Source organism: Gopherus evgoodei, unplaced genomic scaffold, assembly GCF_007399415.2.
Source record: "Gopherus evgoodei ecotype Sinaloan lineage unplaced genomic scaffold, rGopEvg1_v1.p scaffold_132_arrow_ctg1, whole genome shotgun sequence".
In the NCBI taxonomy this organism is placed as follows: domain Eukaryota; kingdom Metazoa; phylum Chordata; order Testudines; family Testudinidae; genus Gopherus; species Gopherus evgoodei.
Window position 1 is genome coordinate 1 of NW_022059795.1, and position 20,256 is coordinate 20,256.

Genomic DNA, 20,256 nt, shown 5'->3' on the forward strand with positions numbered 1-20,256 from the left:
GCCTGGGGAGAGCCTGGGGAGCATGCATGGTGATACATCGGGGAGGTACGAGGGACATGCATGGGGATTTAGGGGGGACATGGGGACACGGATGGCAATATAAAGGGGAAGACGCCCCCCCTGTGGGAGGGCCGGGGGGCATGCATGATGATCCATGTGGGGACAACTCGGGGGGGAGGGGGAGCAGGCATGCATGGAGATGTGTGGGTGAGGAGCAGGGGGAGGACACAGGGCAGCGCATGGGGGAGGGGCAGGGTTGCCTCCCCCATGGGGTAAGAAGCTCAGTGGCTGGCGTTTGGGATCTGTGGCTGGAAGATGCCAGGTGGGGGAGCAGAGCCGTGAGCCGTCCCTGGCCTCTCTCCGCAGTATCCCCACCTGAAGAGCTGCAGCCTGGGTCTATGCAACAGCTTCCTGGAAGAGATCGCCAAGCAGGCTGCCAGCTGCATCATGGGCACATGTGCCAAGCAGCGCAAACTCAGTGAGCAGGTGAGGGGTGTGGCACAGTGCTGGGGAGTGTTGGGGGATCTCCCAGTGTGGGGACCCCTCTGCAACCAGGTGAAGGGTGCGGCATGGTGTCAGGGGTTCCCCTCCCTGGGGCAGCCACTAGACTGGGGGCATAGAGGCTCCTCTGCGAGGAAGTGAGGGGCGTGGCATGGTGCTGGGGGTGCCGAAGGAGCTTGTACCCTTGGGGCAGTGCCCTGGGCAGCTGCCAGCCCGGGGGACCCTTTGCAAGCGGGTGAGGGGTATGGCATGGTGCTGGGGGGTGTTGGGGGATCTGGCAGCCTGGGGGCCCCTCTATGAGCAGGCGAGGGGTGTGGCACGGTGCTGGGGGGTGTTGGGGGATCTACCAGCCTGGGAGCCCCTCCGTGAGCAGATGAGGGGTGTGGCACAGTGCCGGTGGGTGTTGGGGGATCTGCCAGTGTGGGGGCCTCTCTGTGAGCAGGTGAAGGGTGTGGCACGGTGCCAGGGGGTGCCTCGGGGATATGCCAGTGTGGGGGTCCCTCTGTGAGCAGGTGAGGGGAGTGGCATGGTGCCGGGGGTTGCCTGGGGGATCTGCGAGACTGGGGCACCTCTGCAACAAGGTGAAGGGTGTGGCATAGTGTCAGGGGGTCCCCTCCCCGGGGCAGCCGCTACACTAGGGGCATGGGGGCCCCTCTGTGAGCAAGTGAGGGGCGTGGCATGGTGCTGGGGGTGCCGGAAGAGCTTGTACCCTTGGGGCGGTGCCTAGGGCAGCTGCCAGCCTGGGGGCCCCTTTCCGAGCAGGTGAGGGGCATGGGCATGGGCATGGGGCTGGGCAGTACCGGGGGAGCTGCCAGACTGGGGGCATGTCAGTGAGCAAGGGGGTTATGGGGCGTGGCATGGCACTGGGTGGGTTTGCTTCCAGCTGGGGGTTCGGTGGGCAGGTGAGGGGCACAGGGTGTGGCATGGTCCTGGGTGGGGTACCTTGTTGAGGTGCCAGCTGAGTGCACAGCAGCAGTTGCGTGTACCAGGATTGCTCACCATCTGGGCGCGCTGACTGAGGGCTGTGGCCGGCCCTCCACAGGCTGCTCTCCAGGCTGGCAAAGCCCTGCGGGGCTGTTTGGTGCTGGGGGCTATGGAGATGGCCGTGGTTGGAGTCATGTAGCCTTGCCAGGGAACAAATGGCCAGTGACTGCTGCTTGCTGAGCCGTGGGGGCGGTGGGGGTGGGCATCAGTGTGGCCAGTGGCTCTGTGGCAAGACGAGCCAGATGCCAGGCAGATGGGATGTGTCCTGCACCAGAACTGTGGCGCGGGGGGAGGGGACCCTATGTGCATCTGGGGGCTGCCAAATCCTGGCCCTCCAAGCCCCCAGCCCCTCACTCGCTCAGTGCCCCCGTCTCTATCTCCTGGGGAGCTGCTGCCCAAACACTGTGCTTCCACCATCAGGAAGGCCCAGAAGCAGCCCCCCAGGAAGGGGGAGCCGGAGCGGGACAAGCCAGGGGCTGAGAGCCAGAGGAAGGACCGGATCGTGGTGACCAAGTAAGCCCATTGCATGGGGGTCTCCCAAGGGGCATTAGAGCTGCTCTGCCATCCCTTGGGGGTGAGGGTTCTCCCATTCAGAGGACTCCTCCCCCTGTGCTTCAGATGACTGGGGTAACCGGGCAGTGAGGGGACAGGTTCTGGGTCCCCAGAATGGCTGATGGCTCAGATCTGGGAAGCGATACTGGCACCTGGCCCTTCATAAGCACTCCCAGCCTTTCCATTGCCCAAGATACACTTGGTTTATTGGACTGCCCATCGCCCCTCGGAGCGGAGGGAGTGGTGAACCCAGGCATCTGGGCTGCCTGTCGCCCCTCGGAGTGGAGGTGGCAGTGAACCCAGGCATCCAGGCTGCCCACTTTCCCATTTATTTGAATGATCCCACCATATTTGGGGTCTGGGAGCTAGTGTGCGTTGGGCTGACAGGTGTGGGGGAGGAGCCTGGGCTCCAGAGCCATTTGCATCGAGCGGTGACCGTGCCGGCGTCTCTGCCCCCAGCATGGACAAGCTGCACCAGGGGCTGGGCGAGCTCTCCCTGAGCATCAACCACGTCCCCAGCTTCACCGTGTTCGAGCACATGGTCACACCGTCCGAATACCTCAGCAGCCACCTGGAGACGCAGCTCAACAGGTCCGTAGGCCCCGTGACTGGCTGGCTGGCTGGCTGGGTGCGGCGTGTCCCTGCGCATGGCTCGTGGGCCTTGGGCAGGCGGGGATGGGAGTGCGGCGGGTCCCTGACTATGGCCCATGGGCTGGGAGGGGGACACGTTGCGTTCCTGCCCACAACCTTTGGGCGGGTGGGGATGGCAGAGTGGTGTGTCCCTGCTCATGGCTCTCGAGCAGGTGGGGAGGGGGACACAGCATGTCCCTGTAACTGGCCCTCTGGCAGGTGGGTGGGGAGGGGGGATGCGGCATGTCCCTGTCCATGGCTCTCAGGCGAGAGGGTGGGGAGAGGGGCACAGCATGTCCCTGTCCATGGCCCTCAGGCGGGCGGGTGGGGAGGTGAACGTGGCGTGTTCCTGTCCATGGCCCTCAAGCCGGGAGACTGAGTTGGCTATTGGTGCTGTTACATCCACAAGCCCCAGCCAACTTCTGAGCTGAGTTGTGCTGGGAGATGCGCATTCGCAGGGAACATGGGAGTGAGGCTGGGTGCTTTCAGTGGGGAGGTTGTGGGCTCAGCAGATCCACTCGGGGGTCTGTGTGGGGCCCCCTCTGAGCCCCCCATCCCCTTACAGATCCTTCGTGTGGATGGCCAGCTACAACCAGGCTACGCAGGAGATTGCGCAGTCCTCAGAGGTGCTGGCTGGCCTGCGCTCCTACCTCGCCTTCATCCAGTCGCTGAGGCAGTTCACGTGCGTGGACTCCAGCCACATCATCCACAATGTCCTGCTTCAGCAGACACAACCCCTGGACTCAAGCAGGGAGCAGACCCTCACCACCATCTACACCAACTGGTGGGTGCCTGGGCTGGGGGCAGCCTGGCCTGGGCCACCGGACAGGAGAGAGCCCTGGGTATCCCTGAGCCATGGGGCAGGAGAGCCTGGGAGGTGCCTGGAGGGATGGGGGAAGTGGGAAAAGCTAACCTATGAGGAAAGGTTGAGAGTCTTGGGCATGTCAATTGTAGAACAGAGAAGGCCAAGGCAGGACTTGACACCAGTCTTTAGCTACGGTCAGGGCTGTTCCGAATAAGGCCGAGGCCCAGTTGTTCTCCATGTTCATTGATGGGACACGAAGGAATCTGCTGTTTGCAGCCAGGGAGATCTCGGTTAGATAGTGGGAAAAGCTTCCTGGAGTCGCTGGGCTCTGGAGCAGGCTCCGAGAGGGTTGTGGAATCCCCATCACTGGAGGTTTGTAGGAACTGGTTGGACAAATCCCTGTCAGGGATGGTCCAGATGTCCAGCCTTTGTGCGTGGCCTCTTGTGGTCCCTTCCAGCCCCATATTTCTGTGGTTCTGTGCACCTGGGGGGATTTCATGGGGCTGGAAAGCCGGTGCTCGGAGAGCGACGGGTGGCCCTGCCCAGCATGGGGACAGCAATGGAAAAACAGTCAGGCCTCTTGATCTCGCACTTTCTGGGCAAATAGGGCCGGTGAGGAGAGGGAACAAAAACCTACTTCTAGAGCCAACAAGTGAACAGGCTGCCCATGTGAGAGCTTCCCTTAGCCAGTACCCCTCAATCCTGACCCACAACCCTCTGCTATCCCAGTCCTGGGCTCCCCCCCAGCTCTGCCAGTGCCCCTCAGTCCTGACCCATAGTCCTCTGCTATCCCAGCCCTGGGCTCCCATCCCTCCAGCTCTGCCAGTGCCCCTCTATCCCGACCCACAGCCCTCTGCTATCCCAGCTCTGGGCTCCTGCTCAGCTCTGCCAGTGCCCCTCATTCCCGACTCGTAGCCCCTGCTAGCCCAGCTCTGAGCTCCCCACACATCTCTGCTAGTGCCCCTCAGCCCCATCCCGTGCTCACACACCGGTACAAGGGAGTTCGGGCTCTGGCAGGGCAGACTCGGAGCAGGCTGGGAGAACAGTGCTGGGCCTGGCTGTCCGGTGTAAGTGGAGGCTTTTTGGCTCCATGCAGGTACCTGGAGGTACCTGTCCCCAGCCATGCAGGCCTTCATCAGTGTCCCCAGGGAGGGGGAGCAGAGTTTCAGTGCAGAGGAGTTTTCAGACATCTCAGGTGAGCCGCGGCAGCTCCATGCCCTGATGATGGGGCCGCATGACGGCGGGATGCAGAGGGGGCTGCATGGCGGTGGGACAGCTGGCTCTGGATGATTCTGGGCACGGGGTGAGGATGCGTGGTGGCAGGACAGCCGGCCCTGGGGACGGGGGATGGAGACACACAGCAGCAGGCCAGCTGGCTGTGGGGCTGAGGGTTGGAATATGCAGCGGCGGGACGGCCAGTTCTGGGGATGGGGATGGGGATGCAAGGTGGCAGGACAGCTCTGGGGATGGGGCTGAGGATGCGCGGCGGCCAGACAGCCCTGGGGTTGGGGCTGGGGATGCATGCTGGTGGGACGGCTCTGGGGATGGGGATGGGGATGGGGATATGCAGCGGCTGGACGGCTCTGGGGATGAGGATATGCGGCGGTGGGACGGCTCTGGGGATGGGGCTGAGGATGCATGGCAGCCGGATGGCCCTGGGTTTGGGGCTGGGGATGCGTGGTGGCGGGACGGCTGGCTCAGAGTGAGCTGGGCTGACTGGCTGAAGACTGGGAGGCTCGGTGCTGGGACATGCCGTTCTGGGGTGTGTGAGGGCTGGGTGTGACCCAAGCAGGCCAGAAGGAGCTAACACTCTGTGTATGATCCGCTCCCCTCCCCCAGAGATGCGGGCACTGGCCGAGCTGCTGGGTCCCTGCGGCATGAAGTTTCTGAGCGACAACCTCATGTGGCACGTCACCTTGCAGGTGGTGGAGCTGAAGGTAGGAGGCTGGGGCGGGAGAAACCACTGCTGGGTGCACTCAGCTCCCCAGGGCTATGGGCTGGGCAGGCAGCGGGAGTCAGTGCTTAGAACAAAGTACCCAGGACTCCTGGGTTCCCTGGGAGCAGTGTGGGGTTAGTGTGGTAGAGCAGGAGCGCTGGGAGCCAGGACTCCTGGGTTCCCTGGGAGCAGTGTGGGGTTAGTGTGGTAGAACAGGGGGTCTGGGAGCCAGGACTCCTGGGTTCCCTGGGAGCAGTGTGGGATCAGTGTGGTAGAGCAGGGGGGGCTGGGAGCCAGGACTCCTGGGTTCCCTGGGAGCGGTGTGGAGTTAGCAGGGTAGAGCTGGGGGTCTGGGAGCCAGGACTCCTGGGTTCCCTGGGAGCAGTGTGGGGTTAGTGTAGTAGAGCAGGGGGTCTGGGAGCGGTGTGGAGTTAGTGTGGTAGAGCAGGGGGTCTGGGAGCCAGGACTCCTGGGTTCTCTGGGAGCAGTGTGGAGTTAGCAGGGTAAAGCTGGGGGTCTGGGAGCCAGGAGTCCTGGGATCCCTGGGAGCAGTGTGGGATCAGTGTGGTAGAGCAGGGGGTCTGGGAGCCAGGACTCCTGGGTTCCCTGGGAGCAGTGTGGAGTTATTAGGATAGAGCAGCATGGGAGCTGGGAGCCAGGACTCCTGGGTTTTATTGCCAGACCTGTCACTGGCTTGCTGTGTTCCCAGTGGATAATATCCCATCAGCTCCCAGCTACTGTGGGGAGCACAGGGTCCCGCTTCTAGGTTCATGTGATTGTTATATGGGGCTCAGTACATCAGTGTCTGGGAGGTCCCTTCCGAGCTGGAGGTGCTGGTGTTCGGCAAAATACTGATATCAGTGGGGAGCCCCATGGCAGCAGCCCCTGGCTCTGGGTGAGTTGGGTTTGGCTGGTTCTGGCATTGGGTGAGTTGGGCCTGGCTGGCTCTGGTTCTGACTGGCTATGGGCCAGTCGGGCCTGGCTGGTTCTGGCTATGGGCCAGTCATGCCGGGCTGGTTCTGGTTCTGGCTATGGGCCAGTCGGGCCTGGCTGGTTCTGGCTATGGGCCAGTCATGCCCGGCTGGTTCTGGTTCTGGCTATGGGCCAGTCATGCCCGGTTGGTTCTGGTTCTGGGTGGCTATGGGCCAGTCGGGCCTGGCTGGTTCTGGTTCTGGGTGGCTATGGGCCAGTCGGGCCTGGCTGGTTCTGGCTATGGGCCAGTCAGGCCCGGCTGGTTCTGGTTCTGGCTGGCTATGGGCCAGTCATGCCCGGCTGGTTCTGGTTCTGGCTGGCTATGGGCCAGTCGGGCCTGGCTGGTTCTGGCTATGGGCCAGTCATGCCCGGCTGGTTCTGGTTCTGGCTGGCTATGGGCCAGTCGGGCCTGGCTGGCTCTGGCTCTGGTTCTGACTCGGTCAGTCGGGCCTGGCTGGCTCTGGCTGGCTCCGGCTCTGGCTGGCCCCCGTTTACCATTGTGATTGTGTCTGTTGCAGAAGTTGGTGACTGAGAACATGGACATGCTGGTGCAGATCCGCTCCAACTTCTCCAAACCAGAGCAGATGGTATCACTGCTGCCCAGGCTGACGTGTAAGTGTCATTCCCCCCCCCCCATTGCCCCATCCCTGGCATCTGCATTGAACCCCCTGCCCAATCCATGGACGGCTGAGGATGGAGTTCAGGGCTGAGCTGCAATGAGCACTGAGTGGAGAGGAGACTCAGGGGAGAATAGCAGGTGGGGTGAGGAAAGGGACTGGGGGTTGGGGTGAGGGGCACTGGCAGAGCTGGGGGCTCAGGAGGGGGGCTGGGGTTGGGGTGAGGGGCACTGGCAGAGCTGGGGGCTCAGGAGGGGGGTGAGGGTTGGGGTGAGGGGTAGTGGCAGAGCTGGGGGCTCAGGAGGGGGGTGAGGGTTGGGGTGAGGGGCACTGGCAGAGCTGGGGGCTCAGGAGGGGGCTGAGGATTGGGGTGAGGGGCACTGGCAGAGCTGGGGGCTCAGGAAAGGGCTGAGGGTTGGGGTGGGGTGGGGTGAGGTGGGTGGTGGCCATTGGGGGTGGGGGGGAGTGGAACTGAGTGAGACCTAGGCCAGCATGTCTGGGGGGGGGCGCCATTCAAGGTCAGAGTGGAGGAGCTGGCTGCATCCACTGTGCACCAGCCTGGGAGGCAGCATTGGAGCTGTGTGGGGCAGGCCTTTCACACTCTTCCTGGAGCATTATGGGGCTGTGATGGAGGGGAGCCACTGACTCCCCCCCCCCCGCCATGTATGCTGGGGACGTGGCTGGGCAGGGGTGGTGAGTGTCCCACATCCATCCTAGGACAGGTCTCTGCGCAGCTCTGCCCAGGTGGCCTCTGGAAAGCAGGGACAGTAACTGGCCCCAGCCCCTCTCTGGGGTCAGTGAGGAGGGTTTGTTGGCTAACACCTGTGTGGTGCTTGGAGAGCCTCAAGCATTGCATTGCTCCTTTCCTGCACTTGGCTGCTGGGCAGTTGTTAAAGAGCTGCCATGTCCTGCCCCAGAGGGAGCCTGGGGCTGCTACATGAGAGGGGGCAAACTGTGTCCATTGCCATCTCAAGGGCAGGCTCTCTTCTCGCTGCAGGTCTGCTCCCACCGCTGCCCGTTCCTGACGGGCCCCATTGAGTGCCTGAAGGACTTTGTCACCCCAGACATGGACATAAAGGTGGGGGCGACCCTTGTGCTTCTCTCTGCTGTGGGTGGGCTCTGTGGCTAGGCGGGCAGATCAGAGAACATACTGGGCTGCTGCACAGGCAGCCTCCCCCTGCTGTCCACATCTGGGCCCGGGGTGATTGACCTGGGTGTCTCTCCTCCTGCCAGGGGCCTTTACCCAGCTGGGGATCCAGAGTGCGGCAGTGTGTGCCAGGCCCCACAGCCCTAATCGTGGGCTGGGGGTGGGGTTGTCCAGCCACATGGGAGATGCCCCTTCCGCCAGGAGACAAAAGTCCCTGCTCCCCTCCAACCTGCATCACAGCTCAGGTTGACCTGGCTCAGGTTCTCAGGAGCAGCCACCGGGGGTCTGCAGACCCAGTTGAGGATGGGTGAGGGGTTTTGCTGCATGAACCAGAGTTCTGTCCTCGGCACCTGAGTTAATATTTATCCATGAGCGTGATGGAAACTCTGGGCCTGAGTTCAGCCCCTGCCCATGCTGCAGAGATGGCAATGCTGGACGCCTGCCTGCCGCAGAGGGGGGTCTGGGTCTGTTCGAGCTGTCGCCTTGCAGAGCCTGGGCCCAGCATGCTGCAGTGTCCACAGGGCTCTCAGCATCGTCCCAGCCAGCAGCAGCCTCCCCAGATCACTCACTGCAGTCTCCAGGCGGGGAGTGCTGGGGGCTAGTGGTTGCCTGTGCCTGGGCCAGTGATCGCGGCTGCTGCAGAGGGGAGGAGCACTCAGAGCTCGCCACGAATCTCTGCCCTGCCCTGAGGGAACCCAGGCCACGAATGGTGCAGAAACCCAGGGTAAGAAATGGAAATGCCCCCCAACTCCCACTCCAATGCCAGGACTGGGTGGGCCTCGCTGAGAAGCTGTTCTGTGGGTATAAGCCCCAAGGGGCTCCGCTACCAGAGGGTGGCTGGCCAGAGCTGCACTCTGGGAATGTGTCATCTTGGCCCCATGGGCCTCGGTGGCAAAACTCCCCTGACGTCAGTAGGTTGCAGTTCAGGTGTCGGGGGCCCTGGCGGGTTCGTTGGCCTCCAGCCCTGGGTGGGAGTGGAGTCTCCTCTGGAGAGTGGGTGCCCAGGCAGCCTGACATGCCACAGGTCACCTGGGGGCCTCTCCCGGGCTAGGCAGAGGCGTTTGGCGTGTTGTGCTCAGCCCTGCACCGTTGCTCTGAACAGGGACACTGCACTGCCAGGGTGGCAGGGTCTGGGGATATTCTGTCATGTGGAGAGGCCTGAACACATGCTGTGTCCTTGGGGTTGGAGCACATTGTGAGACTCGATAAACTGTGAGCCAGAGTTTGCCCTGGGCTCAGCGTGGGTGGCTCCTAGATGGGCAGAACGGGGTTGTGCAGATACTGTTGGACGCTGACTGGTCCATACTGCTCTTGTTGCCCCGCTGGTCCCTGGGGGGGTGGCATGATGTGTGAGCACGGTGGGCTCCTGCTGGCTTTGTCAGACAGGCATGTTCTGGTGTGGTGGGTCCCTCCCAAAGTGGCGGCGCACAGGGTTGTGTCAGTTCAAATTGTGTTTTCCTGGCTGGGCCCCACTTTCAGCCCAAAGAAGCTGGTGTTGCGGGGTCCTCGTGGAAACCAAGGGGACATGCCTGTTAGATGGGACCCATCCTTAGTATCGATATTTGAGAGGTCGGCCTGAGGATAGTGGCACAGCAGAGCAGGCCTGTGTTAATGACACAAAGTGTGAAAGGAGAGCAGGGTGTGTGTTAATGAGGCATGGTGAGAATGCAGAGCAGAGCAGTGTGTGCGTTAATGATGCAGGGTGTGAATGCAGAGCAGAGCAGGATGGGTGTCTTGATGCAGAGTGTGAATGCAAAGCTGGGCTGTGCATGTGTGTGACGAACTGGGACTGTTCTTAATGTGGTCTGTGAATGCTGAGTGGGGAGTGTTGGCCTGAGAGGACGATCTGCACTGGAGGATGGGAGACCGGCCTTGAGGAAAGATACCTGAGCATGTAACATGAGAACCCAGGAAGGGGTTAGAGGCCAGGTGACACCTCTGCCCGGGAAGCTGAACAAAGGCTGGGAGAGGAGACGCTGGGGGGAGAGAGGAAGTTTTCAGGAATTGGCTAAGGAATGGAGGGAAGCGCAGACGGGGCTCTGATTCCCCAATGGGGCTGTGGTGCCCCTGGGACCCCAAGATGGACCTAATTGGGGAGGATCCTATTGTCCGTGCGTGCAAGACCTGTCTTGGTATGTGTTCCTGTCATCTAAATAAACCTGTTTTACTGGCTGGCTGAGAGTCATGGTGAGTTGCAGGAAGCGGGGGGTGTAGGGCCTTGTGTTCCCCCACGCTTTGTGACAATGTGTTAATGACACAAGGTGTGAATGCAGAGCTGGGAAGGGAGTCTGTTAATGTATGGTGTGAATGCAGAGCGAGGTGTGTGTTAAATCGCACAGGGTGTGAATGCAGAGAAGAGCAAGGTCTTTGTGTTGACACATGGTGCCAATGCAGAGCAGTGTGTATGTCAATGATGCAGGGTGTGAATGCTGTGCAGGGTGTATGTTAATAACGCAGGGTGTGAATGCTGGGCAGGGTGTATGTTAATGATGCAGGGTGTGAATGGTGGGTAGGGTGTATGTTGATGCAGGGTGTGAATGCTGGGCAGGGTGTATGTTAATGATGCAGGGTGTGAATGCCGGGCAGGGTGTATGTTAATGATGCAGGGTGTGAATGGTGGGCAGGGTGTGTGTTAATAATGCAGGGTGTGAATGCCGGGAAGGGTGTATGTTAATGATGCTGGGTGAGAATGCAGAGGTGCTGTGGGGTATTTACTGTACAGCAGCCCATAGACAGTCAAGTAGTGGGGTGTGGTGGCCAGGCATTGGACTGGCTCAGTATGAACGTGCCCACGCTGCCAGAGAGGCACATGCCAGCACTTGCCCATTTTTCAGAGCCATAGACAGGGGGCTGGGAACCCCACTCCAGCTCCATTTAGCAAGATGGGTTTCACAGCTCCGAGAGGAGGGCATTGGATCTGGCCATGTGGCCCACTGGCCTGCGCCGCACCCCGTGCGGGGGTGACTGTCACCCTGGTTAGATTCAGGCAAATCACAGAAGGGCGCTGGCCACGGGACCTTGTGATGGCAGCACACACCTGCCATCTGCAGGCTGAGCTAGTCTGTCATGCTGAGGCCTGTCAGATGTGGAGGTGCTCAGCAGGGCTGGGAATGAGTCACTCCAGGCCTGGATGCCACTTGCACCTGGCAGATGGACCATGGGGCTGGGCTAATGCGGCTGGAGCCGGTGATGATCAGTGAGAGATGGAGGGGAGCCAAGAACCATACAGCTTAGGAAAGAGCTGCCTGGGGCTGCTGATTGGGTCCTGTCCTCCACTGACCTCCAGTGTCCTTGTGCAGGCAGGGCCGGGCTGGCCCAGTGCTTTGAGAGCCAGGCTTGTGGCACTGTCATGGGGGATGAGCATGCAGGAGCAGTGGGGAAATGCAGCTGGGATTGCAGCTCTGTCCCCAACCATCCCTTCTCCCCTCAGGCACAGCCAGGCCCAGGGGGTTGGGCTGCACCCTCAGAGCATGGAGAACCTGTGAGGAAGGAACTGGCTGCTGCAGTAGAACTAGCGCGGTGTCAGCAGCCACCTGGCTAGAAAGAGCAGGGATGCCCAGTCAGTGCCTCTAGCAGCCAGAGGGTCCAGCCCGGACTGAGGGACCTGGAGAGGGAGAGGCCATGAATCTGCCAGCACACTGCATGCAAATGCTCGCTCGGCTGGGGTCCAAGCAGTGGTGGGGAGTGGGCAGGGAGCATTGCTGGGAGCAAGACCCAGGTGTGTGGGGCTGGGAGACACAACCATGTGTCCTGATCCACATTGGAGGGGATGATCGTCACCGCCGCGGATCCCCAGGAGTTCGGCCAACACAGGCAGGAGGGATGGATGTATCTAGGTGCTGTCCTGTTTTACTGCTTGTGCTTCCCAGGGCCATTGATGGGGACCAGCCAGGGGACAGGCCTGAGAAATACCTAGGGAGGGTTGGGTCTCTGGACAGTGTGGGGTTATCTGCAGGGAAGAGCCCAGGCAGAGCTGGGAGAATATCAGCCCCTGGGTTAATTGGGTCAGGGCGGTCATACCCTGCGTGAGCCCCAGGGGGCAATAGCAGACAGCACATTAGACGTCTGGCTAGGTGCTGCCTTGTGCTGTGGCAGTTTAAAGACAGGGCTGTCTGGGGCTGTGTTTTGCTGGGGCAGAGCTGGGGGGGAGCCCCTCTCTGTACAGCTGGGATGGGCACCATGTTATGGGCAGGAGCTTGTTCAAAGACGGTGGGATGGGCCCGGCAAGCTGCCATGCTGGCCCCTTTGGGCTCACCTGGGGTTTTCCGGCAGGTCAGAACTGCGCGGTGGTGCTGTGGGGCCAGATCTTCAGACAAAGTCAAGCTGGAAATGGGAGGGAACTGGGTTATCCTTCTCCCATGATCTTCGGGGAGACGCTGGGTTAGGATGTCAGACTGGGCCAGGGATGTTCTGATTCTCCATTTTGGACCAAGGCATGTGTAACTAGGTTGGTATTTAGTTTGAATTTGGCCCTGGGGTGGGTGTTGATTTCAACAACATCATCAATATTCCCCTGTGCGCCCAGGGGTCCTCTCCTGTTGTGTTGCTGCAGTGTTCAACCCCAGAGGTGGCTGCATTAGAGTAGTGGACAAAGTGATCCTGTATTTGCACACCCGGTGAAGCCAGTGGGTGGAGAAGGGCCAGCGGGATGTAAGTAGGCTGATTTTTCATTGCCAGAGTTAATGGCTTTATTGTCAGCAATGCAGCACAGAGAAGGAGTGAGTGGAACTCATTTTGCACTGGTAGTGAGGGAGCGAATGCCTCCAGACCCACAAAGCACCACTCTGGTACCAGCTCCTGGCTGGTCTCTCAGATCCATGATGCAGACGGAGAAAGAGCCCATGTGGCTGCCTCTGACAGAGATGGAGGTGGGGGAGGAACCTCCAAGGGCTGGACCTAGGGCCAGATCATGCTAGGCTCTCCCCTTCTTACTGGGAAGGGGCTCTGCGGGTCACACTGGGTCGTGGGCAAATCTGGGGCAGCCTAGTGCCCAGTTGCATTGCTGCATGGAGGGATGGAATGCAGCTCACCTGGCCAGTGTCAGCAAAGCGCCACTTCCCTAGTGTAGCCGGGCCCTGTGTCTGGGACAGGTGCTGGTTGGTGAGCTGCACTGACTGGGCTGAGCCTTCCCTCTCTCGATGCCATTCACATCCCTCTCCAGTGTCGCTGGTGTGTCCTACCCGGTGACAGCCTGTCAGCTCAGCAACTGCCATGAGAGTGACAGTAGGTTTCCGGATGCCTTAGAGCTGAGCCGGTTACCAGAGGGAGGCTTGCACAGAAGAGCGATGCAGCTGGCACTGGCATTGCCTTGGCTGTCACCTCTGGGGGGCATTTCCTCTCTGCCCCCTCTCTTTGGATCCAGGCGCAGCCTCCTTGCTAGGCAGGTGGGGTCCCACTTCCACTTATTGCCCTGCCATTCACACTGCTGCCCCCAGACAGCCTGATTCAGAGGCTCGAAGACCTAGTGGACTGGAGACAACTGACAGCTCCCGCTACGGCACACTCCCGTACGTCATGGGGGATTGGAGAGGACTTGGAGAGGTTCCGTCAGCCGGCGACTGTGATAGTTGTGGTGGGTCATGAATGGCCTAGTGCTGGGAGCCACAGCTGGGCAGCGTCATGCCTTGCAGAGCAGACGCGAGTCCCTCTATGCATCTCAGTCTGAGGGCAGCTGCCCCTCTGACTGAGCTGTCATAGTGGGTCATGGGCTGCAGCCTTCGGGGTTAGCCTGGCTGGGTTAGGTACCTTGGGCTGGGTAGAGGTGTCACCCCTCCTGCATCTGGGCTGGATCAGCATCTCCTCCTACCCTGGGGGGCATGTCAATTGCTCCTCTCAACCGTTTATCATGCTTAGTGCAAATAAACGGAGCCAGGTATAGATTCACAGAGTACCCAGGAGGTGAGACTCACCAGCCCTCCATGGCCCTAAGTCCCTGTGTTCTTGGTGAGGCCTCTGGGATAGGCTGGAACCTGCCTCCTTCCCACAGTGAGGACAGAACACATGGGGGATCAGTGAAATCCTTTAAGGACTAGAATCCTCTCCCAGCCACGCGTGGCCAGAGAGCTGCACTCTGCCTGTGCCGGGGTCACCTTTAATGCCCAACCTTAGTTCTAATTAGGGAGGCCACCTATCCTGTTTTTTGAGATATGTCTCTTATTTGGTGTGTCATGTCCCATTACCGTGGTCCAATTAATGCTGCTAAGAAGTATTTGACCAGATGCAGAGTGTTCCAAAGGACTGGTCCTGCGCTGGGGCACAGAGCTGGGATCGGGGGTAATGAACACAGAGCCCTAACGTTAGCTCTGCCCATTTAGTTTCCATCCACTTGACCTTTGTGACCTGGAGATGTAGATGGTCACTAGTCCTACTCATTGTTAGTATCGGCATGGGCTCTCGTTCCCCATGTGCTTCTTTTCCTTTAGGGTCTAATAGACAATGATCCGCCATGTAGGATTTGAGAGAAATGGAGCTGAAATCCTTGAGACAGAACTTTGTTATCTAGGAAATCCTACAGGCTCTGAATAGCCCTTTCAATGAGCACACATGAAATCTCAATAGAACCTGACCGTGGTCTCCAGGGCTCTTCCACAGGTGCTTACAGCCCATAGAACCTGACCATGTTCCCCGGAGCTCTTCCATAGGGGCTCATAGCCCGTAGAACCTGACCGCGGTCTCCAGGGCTCTTCCATAGGAGCTCACAGCCCATAGAACCCGACTGTGTTCCCTGGGGCTCTTCCATAGGAGCTCACATCTCATAGAACCCGACTGTGTTCCCTGGGGCTCTTCCATAGGGGCTCATAGCCCGTAGAAACCGACTGTGTTCCCTGGGGCTCTTCCATAGGGGCTCATAGCCCGTAGAACCCGACTGTGTTCCCTGGGGCTCTTCCATAGGGGCTCATAGCCCGTAGAACCCGACCGTGTTCGCCGGGGCTCTTCCATAGCAGCTCACAGCCATAGAACCCGACTGTGTTCCCCAGGGCTCTTCCATAGCAGCTCACAGCCATAGAACCTGACTGTGTTCTCCAGGGCTCTTCCATAGGAGCTCACATCTCATAGAACCTGACCGCAGTCTCCAGGGCTCCTCCATAGGGGCTCACAGCCCATAGAACCCGACCACAGTCTCCGGGGCTCTTCCATAGGAGCTCACAGCCCATAGAATCCGACCGTGGTCCCCGGGGCTCTTCCATAGGAACTCACAGCCAGCGCTTAGCTGTTCAGATTCCAGGCACCCTCTCCTTTTTCCTGGATGTTCAACTGCGCTTTCCTCTTTGTTAGTTTCTGTTTTTAACCTGTCAAGGGATTTGTCTGGGGATTGTGCTGCAGTGAAATGACCGTTTCCTAGGGGATGGAGGAGGGTAGCTGTGTGGTTAAGGCTTTGGACTAAGATTTGAGAGATCTGGGTCTAATTCCCCGTTTAGCCATAGACTCTGTGTACGTGACCTTATGCAAGGCACTTAATTCATCCTGTGTCTCTGTGTGGAACAGAGAGTTCCCTCCTCACGGGGGGCAGGAGGAGAGGCTGTTAAGCAGGTGCTCGGTACGAGGATGAGGAGCTGGATAGTTGCCTAGGTAGAGTTGCCTGGTGTCCATTGCGGTGGTGCTGCAGGTAACTCACGTGTTGCATGGACAGAACTAGCTTCAGGCATCTCCCTGCCAGCTGTTGTCTCACACAAGGTGAGAAGGCTCATGCTGTCAGACAGAGCTGCTGTGGACCAGGTTCAGATTATGCCATTCACCCTCCTCCATGTGTGACCGGCGTTTCCTGTGTCATCTCATGTCTCGCTGCAGCATTGCCAAGCTGTGACCTTCCTTCTCTGCCCACCTGGCCAGAACTCTCCCCTAATGCCGCAGCTACCACATGCCCCTTCTGGCCTGGATGCCTGCAGTTCCCCTACACTCCCCCGTCCATTTCGAATGCTGCTGCTAAGGTCATCTGCCTGGGTCGTTGCCCAGGCCACGGCATCCCTCTCTTGGCCACCCCTCTTCCAACACAGACGTCTACCCTCACCCTGGCAAATCCTTCCCCCCTCCACCCTGCACAGCTTAGTCCCAACTTCTCACTACCTACTATCATATCACAAGCTCAGAGAGACCCTGCCCTCCTTAGCCTGATTCCCCACAGTCCCCTCCACCCTCCATTCCCGGAGCAGATCCATAAAGCCAGCAGCATTGAATTCCCCAGGCACCCTGCTCTGCAATGATGCAGATAGGAAACTGAAAACTGGTGCTTGTTAGACTGGTGGAGAGCTGCCCTCACATTGCTGCCTGGCCACAGATAGAGCTGGTGTGTGCCGTTACTGCCACTACGTCCCTTCTTAGCCCACAAAGTCCTTGGGGCAGCGATTCACATTCGTTCATCTGTGCAGCACCTGGTGCCCTGGTCTTGACTGAGCCTCTAGGTACTATTGTAACATAAGTGATAAATAACCATTATCTCAGTGTGTCCACAACACTCCCCTTCCTGGAGAAGAAACCACCCTGCCCTCCGCCCCTGTGACCCAAGGGCCTCTTGGTGCCAGCTGGCAAAGGGGGACATAGAGGGAGAAGGTTGCCCTGAGTTCACCAAAAGAAAGCCATGTAAGGTGTCTGCTTACAGCCTGTCACACACATCAATCATTACGAGACGTACGTGCAGAAAATATGTGAGGAGTTCTGGGTATATGCTGAAAATTATGTGCTCTCAGCATTATTGTTAAAAGCCGGTCAGTCATGCTTGGAGACAAACTCCTCCAGACAGGAGGTGGGAGACCCTATCGCCCTGGGGCATTGTGTATGTCACACCAGAAGTCTCTTAGTGAAGTGAGGCAAATGCTAATGAAGAGCTGGCAGAGATTTCAGAAGCAAAGGAACAGGAAGAGGTAGACAGTGGGGGATGGGGGCCTGTTTTCAGGAGAAGATCAGAGTTCTGCGCTGGTATTTCTGGGCATGCAGAGAGACACTCTGGTGACGCGAAGCTGCCAGCAGGGTCGATCTGATGAAGGGGGTCCCAGCCATGCTGGTTGAAAAGGCCTGGAGGTAAACTTGGCTGCAGGAGACAGCCTGGCTTGTGGTTAAGTTGAGGCTCTAGAAAGTTTTATGTGTAATCCTGTGTTTCCAGTCCTCATACCTACTGCCACTGGAGTCTGTGATAATAAACTCGTTCTCGTTTTCACTGTGGCTGTAGCTAAGTGCGGTGTGTTCAGCGGAGTGGTGATCCTGAGTTCTGACCACTTTGCTGGTGTGCACTGTTCCTTGGGGAGCAGACTCGCAGGGTTCTGTGATTGTTCTGGATCGGGGCTGAACCCTCCAGAGGGATGCTCAGAGGACTCAGGGCTGGTATATGCCTATCGCTGACCTGTACAGACAGGGTGAGGCCGGGGCAGGCCTGGGAGGCCGGGCTTGTCCTGTCAGAGGCTAGTGGAGTCACGGAGCTGATCCACAGCAGGCACAGACAAGACTCTCACACTAAGAGCAAGTGGTCGTGAAGGGTCTGGGTACTGCTGGGGAGCGTCACAGTGGCATAGTTGGCCGGATCTATACTCAGTTTGCAGGTTAGCTAAAGGTCACGCTCCAGGCACTTATATACAGTTAACGTAGATACCCGGAGGCTCAAGGTAGAGAAAAGGCTGTGGTTTGTTGTTCTCGGTGTGTTTCTTTTGAGTAAGGGAATTGAGCAGCAGGAAAGGCAGGGTCATGCTGGAGGCACCAGGAAGCAGCAAGAAGAGTCGCTCACTCCCAGACACAGCACAGACACACCTGTACAGTGCACAGACTCCCAGAGCTGCTCCGTGTGGAGCCCTGGCCAGCTCCCACGGGCTGCTCTCTGCAGCTCCACACTCCCCAGTCTCTCCAGCTAGGAGCTAAGGTGAGTCTTTCTGTACAGAGTAGCCTGCTGCTCCTTTGAGTCTCTCCCTGAGCTGAGCCCTTTATATGGACCAGGCCTCTACTGGGAAGCAGCCAAAGGTGAAAGTAAGCCGGTCCAGGCTCAGAGCTCCCCGTGGCTGTGGGCAGCCCAGAGCCCTTTGAATCCCGGCCACAGCTGGGATTTAAAGGGCTCAGAGCTCCCCGTGGCGGCGGGCAGCCCAGAGCCCTTTGAATCCCAGCCGCGGCTCCAGCGGCCGGGCAGGGGCGGGGATTTAAAGGGCTCAAAGCTCCCCGCAGCTGCGGGCAGTCCAGAGCCCTTTGAATCCCCGCTGCGGCTCTGGTGGCTGGGCTGGGGTCAGGATTTAAAGGGCTCGGGGCTCCCCTCAGAGGCAAGAGCTCCGGACCCTTTAAATCCCTGCCCAAGTCCCGCAAAGCTCAGGGTTCCCCCCGGCAGCCAGAGCCCCGGGCTCCTTTAATTTGCCCCTGAGCCCCGGGGGACTCCCAGCCACCTCTTCAACTGGGAGCCCCTGGTTGATTTAAAGGCCCTGGGTCTCCTCAGGCCTTTAAATCTTGAGGTTACTTTCACCCCTGGAAGCAGCTAATCAGTCTAGGTGGCGGCTGGGCCTTGTCTCCCCTTAAAGATCCTGTCAGCTTGTGACAGGGCTTAGGGCCTGACCCTCGCAGCCTGTCTCTAGGGGACGTTGTGAGGCTGCACCTTGCTCTTAGGGCTTCTTGTCCCTCACTAATCCCCGACTGTTGTACGAATATTGATCTCAAAGGCCTGAAGAGTGAAAGAGGTTTTAAACCCCATTGCTGTCCAGCATTAAACACAAGCTAGCTTCAGCGGGCGTTGGGCATACCCAGGAGCATGCATGCATTCACATTGGACCCTTATTGATTAAACACATGAAAGAACAGAAATCAAACCCAGAGTTTCCATTGAAACTGTGGTTGAGTGATTATGCAAAACGAACGTAGTCAGATCTGCCACAGTCTCTCTCCTTCCGGGGTCAAAATATCAGTCTCCTATTTTCAGAACAATCTTTCTTCAATAAAAAGAGAGAGGTTAATTTTACTTGCAGGCCGGATGTGAGGGGAACTCATGTGGCCTGTTCTAACAGACAGACCCAAGGTGGAGGAGAAACGGGATAGAAAAGATGGATGAAATGCAGCTTTTGCTGATGTTTTTGGAACACTGGATTGCTGGTTAGTTACAAGTGGGTGGCTTGGCTGGCAAGTCGACCATGACACCTACTGCTTGGAGCCTGGTTAGTTACAATCTGGTCAGGGCTGTCTTCGGGTTGGATCCTTGCTCCTTAGGCAAGGCAAGTTTGGATGAATGCAGTAGAGTTGACTTCAGATTCAAAGAAAAGCCAAGAGAGTGAGCTAGGATAGGAGAGACACTGTGAGGCAGAAAATAACCCAAGAAGGGAAGGGAATACAGTGCAGGAACTTACATGCCTTTGCGGTGCTGGTAATTAGCTATCCCCTCTTGCGGGCTGAGGGCTGGATGTCAGGATAATGGGATAACTTTCAGCATTCACAGGTGGAAACAAGCAGGGCCAGCCAGCCTTCCCCCAAGGAAGAGCCTTAGCTGAGTTGCAGAGCTGCAGGCAGGGGAGGAGCTGGGGGAAGATTATTCTTTTTTTTCAAAGTCTCTTTTTAAGAGCCCCCGAAAGGAGTACAAGTTGGTGATATGTTTTATCCTCATTATTTTGTCCACCAACGAAATCCATTTCTGTAAGGCCAGGCTTTGCATGATAAACTTTGCTCCCACATTTGCTTGTTCACCAAGTCCGATCCCCCGACAGTCCTTGATTTGCACCGAGCACTGGTTTGTTTGTGTTCTGTTGCACCATTCATTGTTATAAACACTTGGACCTATTTCCGTGGGTATTATAACATCTTATGAACTCATTGAGCTTAGGGTAACTTTGTAGGTGCAGTAATTGCAGCATCCCCCGGACAGTCAAGCACTGAGGACTGGGCAGTCAAACAGCCCCAGTGGAGCTAGTACATTACAAAGCCACCAGCTGGAGCTGGCCAGCAGCCAACCTGCTGCTCGCCCTCCAGACTGGAGGGAAGGAATGGGAACACTGCGAGTGGCCAGAGCTGGCAAAGTGCCAAGGCAGTGCTCTGAGACCATGCCAGGGGGAGAGTGGTGGCCACAGTGCAAGCGGTCAGCATCTTTAGACCCAGTGCTGAGAGAGAGCTTCTGCTATGGGGTGCAGAGCTCCTGTGCCAGTGCTGAGCAGATCCCCGAGTTGTG

At 58.6% G+C, this 20,256-nt stretch overlaps 1 protein-coding gene across 1 annotated transcript in view; it reads left to right on the plus strand.

The window, feature by feature from the left end:
* Positions 1–342: 342 nt before the first annotated feature.
* The window catches only part of LOC115639832 (nck-associated protein 1-like), a gene marked incomplete at its 5' end in the record, with an annotated part of 39,482 nt that continues 19,568 nt past the window's right edge, over positions 343–20,256 (plus strand). Inside the window, 9 exons of the mRNA XM_030542795.1 lie at positions 343–486; positions 1,874–1,998; positions 2,497–2,628; positions 3,233–3,509; positions 3,749–3,902; positions 4,569–4,667; positions 5,312–5,409; positions 6,899–6,992; positions 7,972–8,075. Of these exons, the coding sequence (XP_030398655.1) occupies positions 343–486; positions 1,874–1,998; positions 2,497–2,628; positions 3,233–3,509; positions 3,749–3,902; positions 4,569–4,667; positions 5,312–5,409; positions 6,899–6,992; positions 7,972–8,075 (1,227 nt within the window). The remainder of the gene's footprint in view (positions 487–1,873; positions 1,999–2,496; positions 2,629–3,232; positions 3,510–3,748; positions 3,903–4,568; positions 4,668–5,311; positions 5,410–6,898; positions 6,993–7,971; positions 8,076–20,256) is intronic.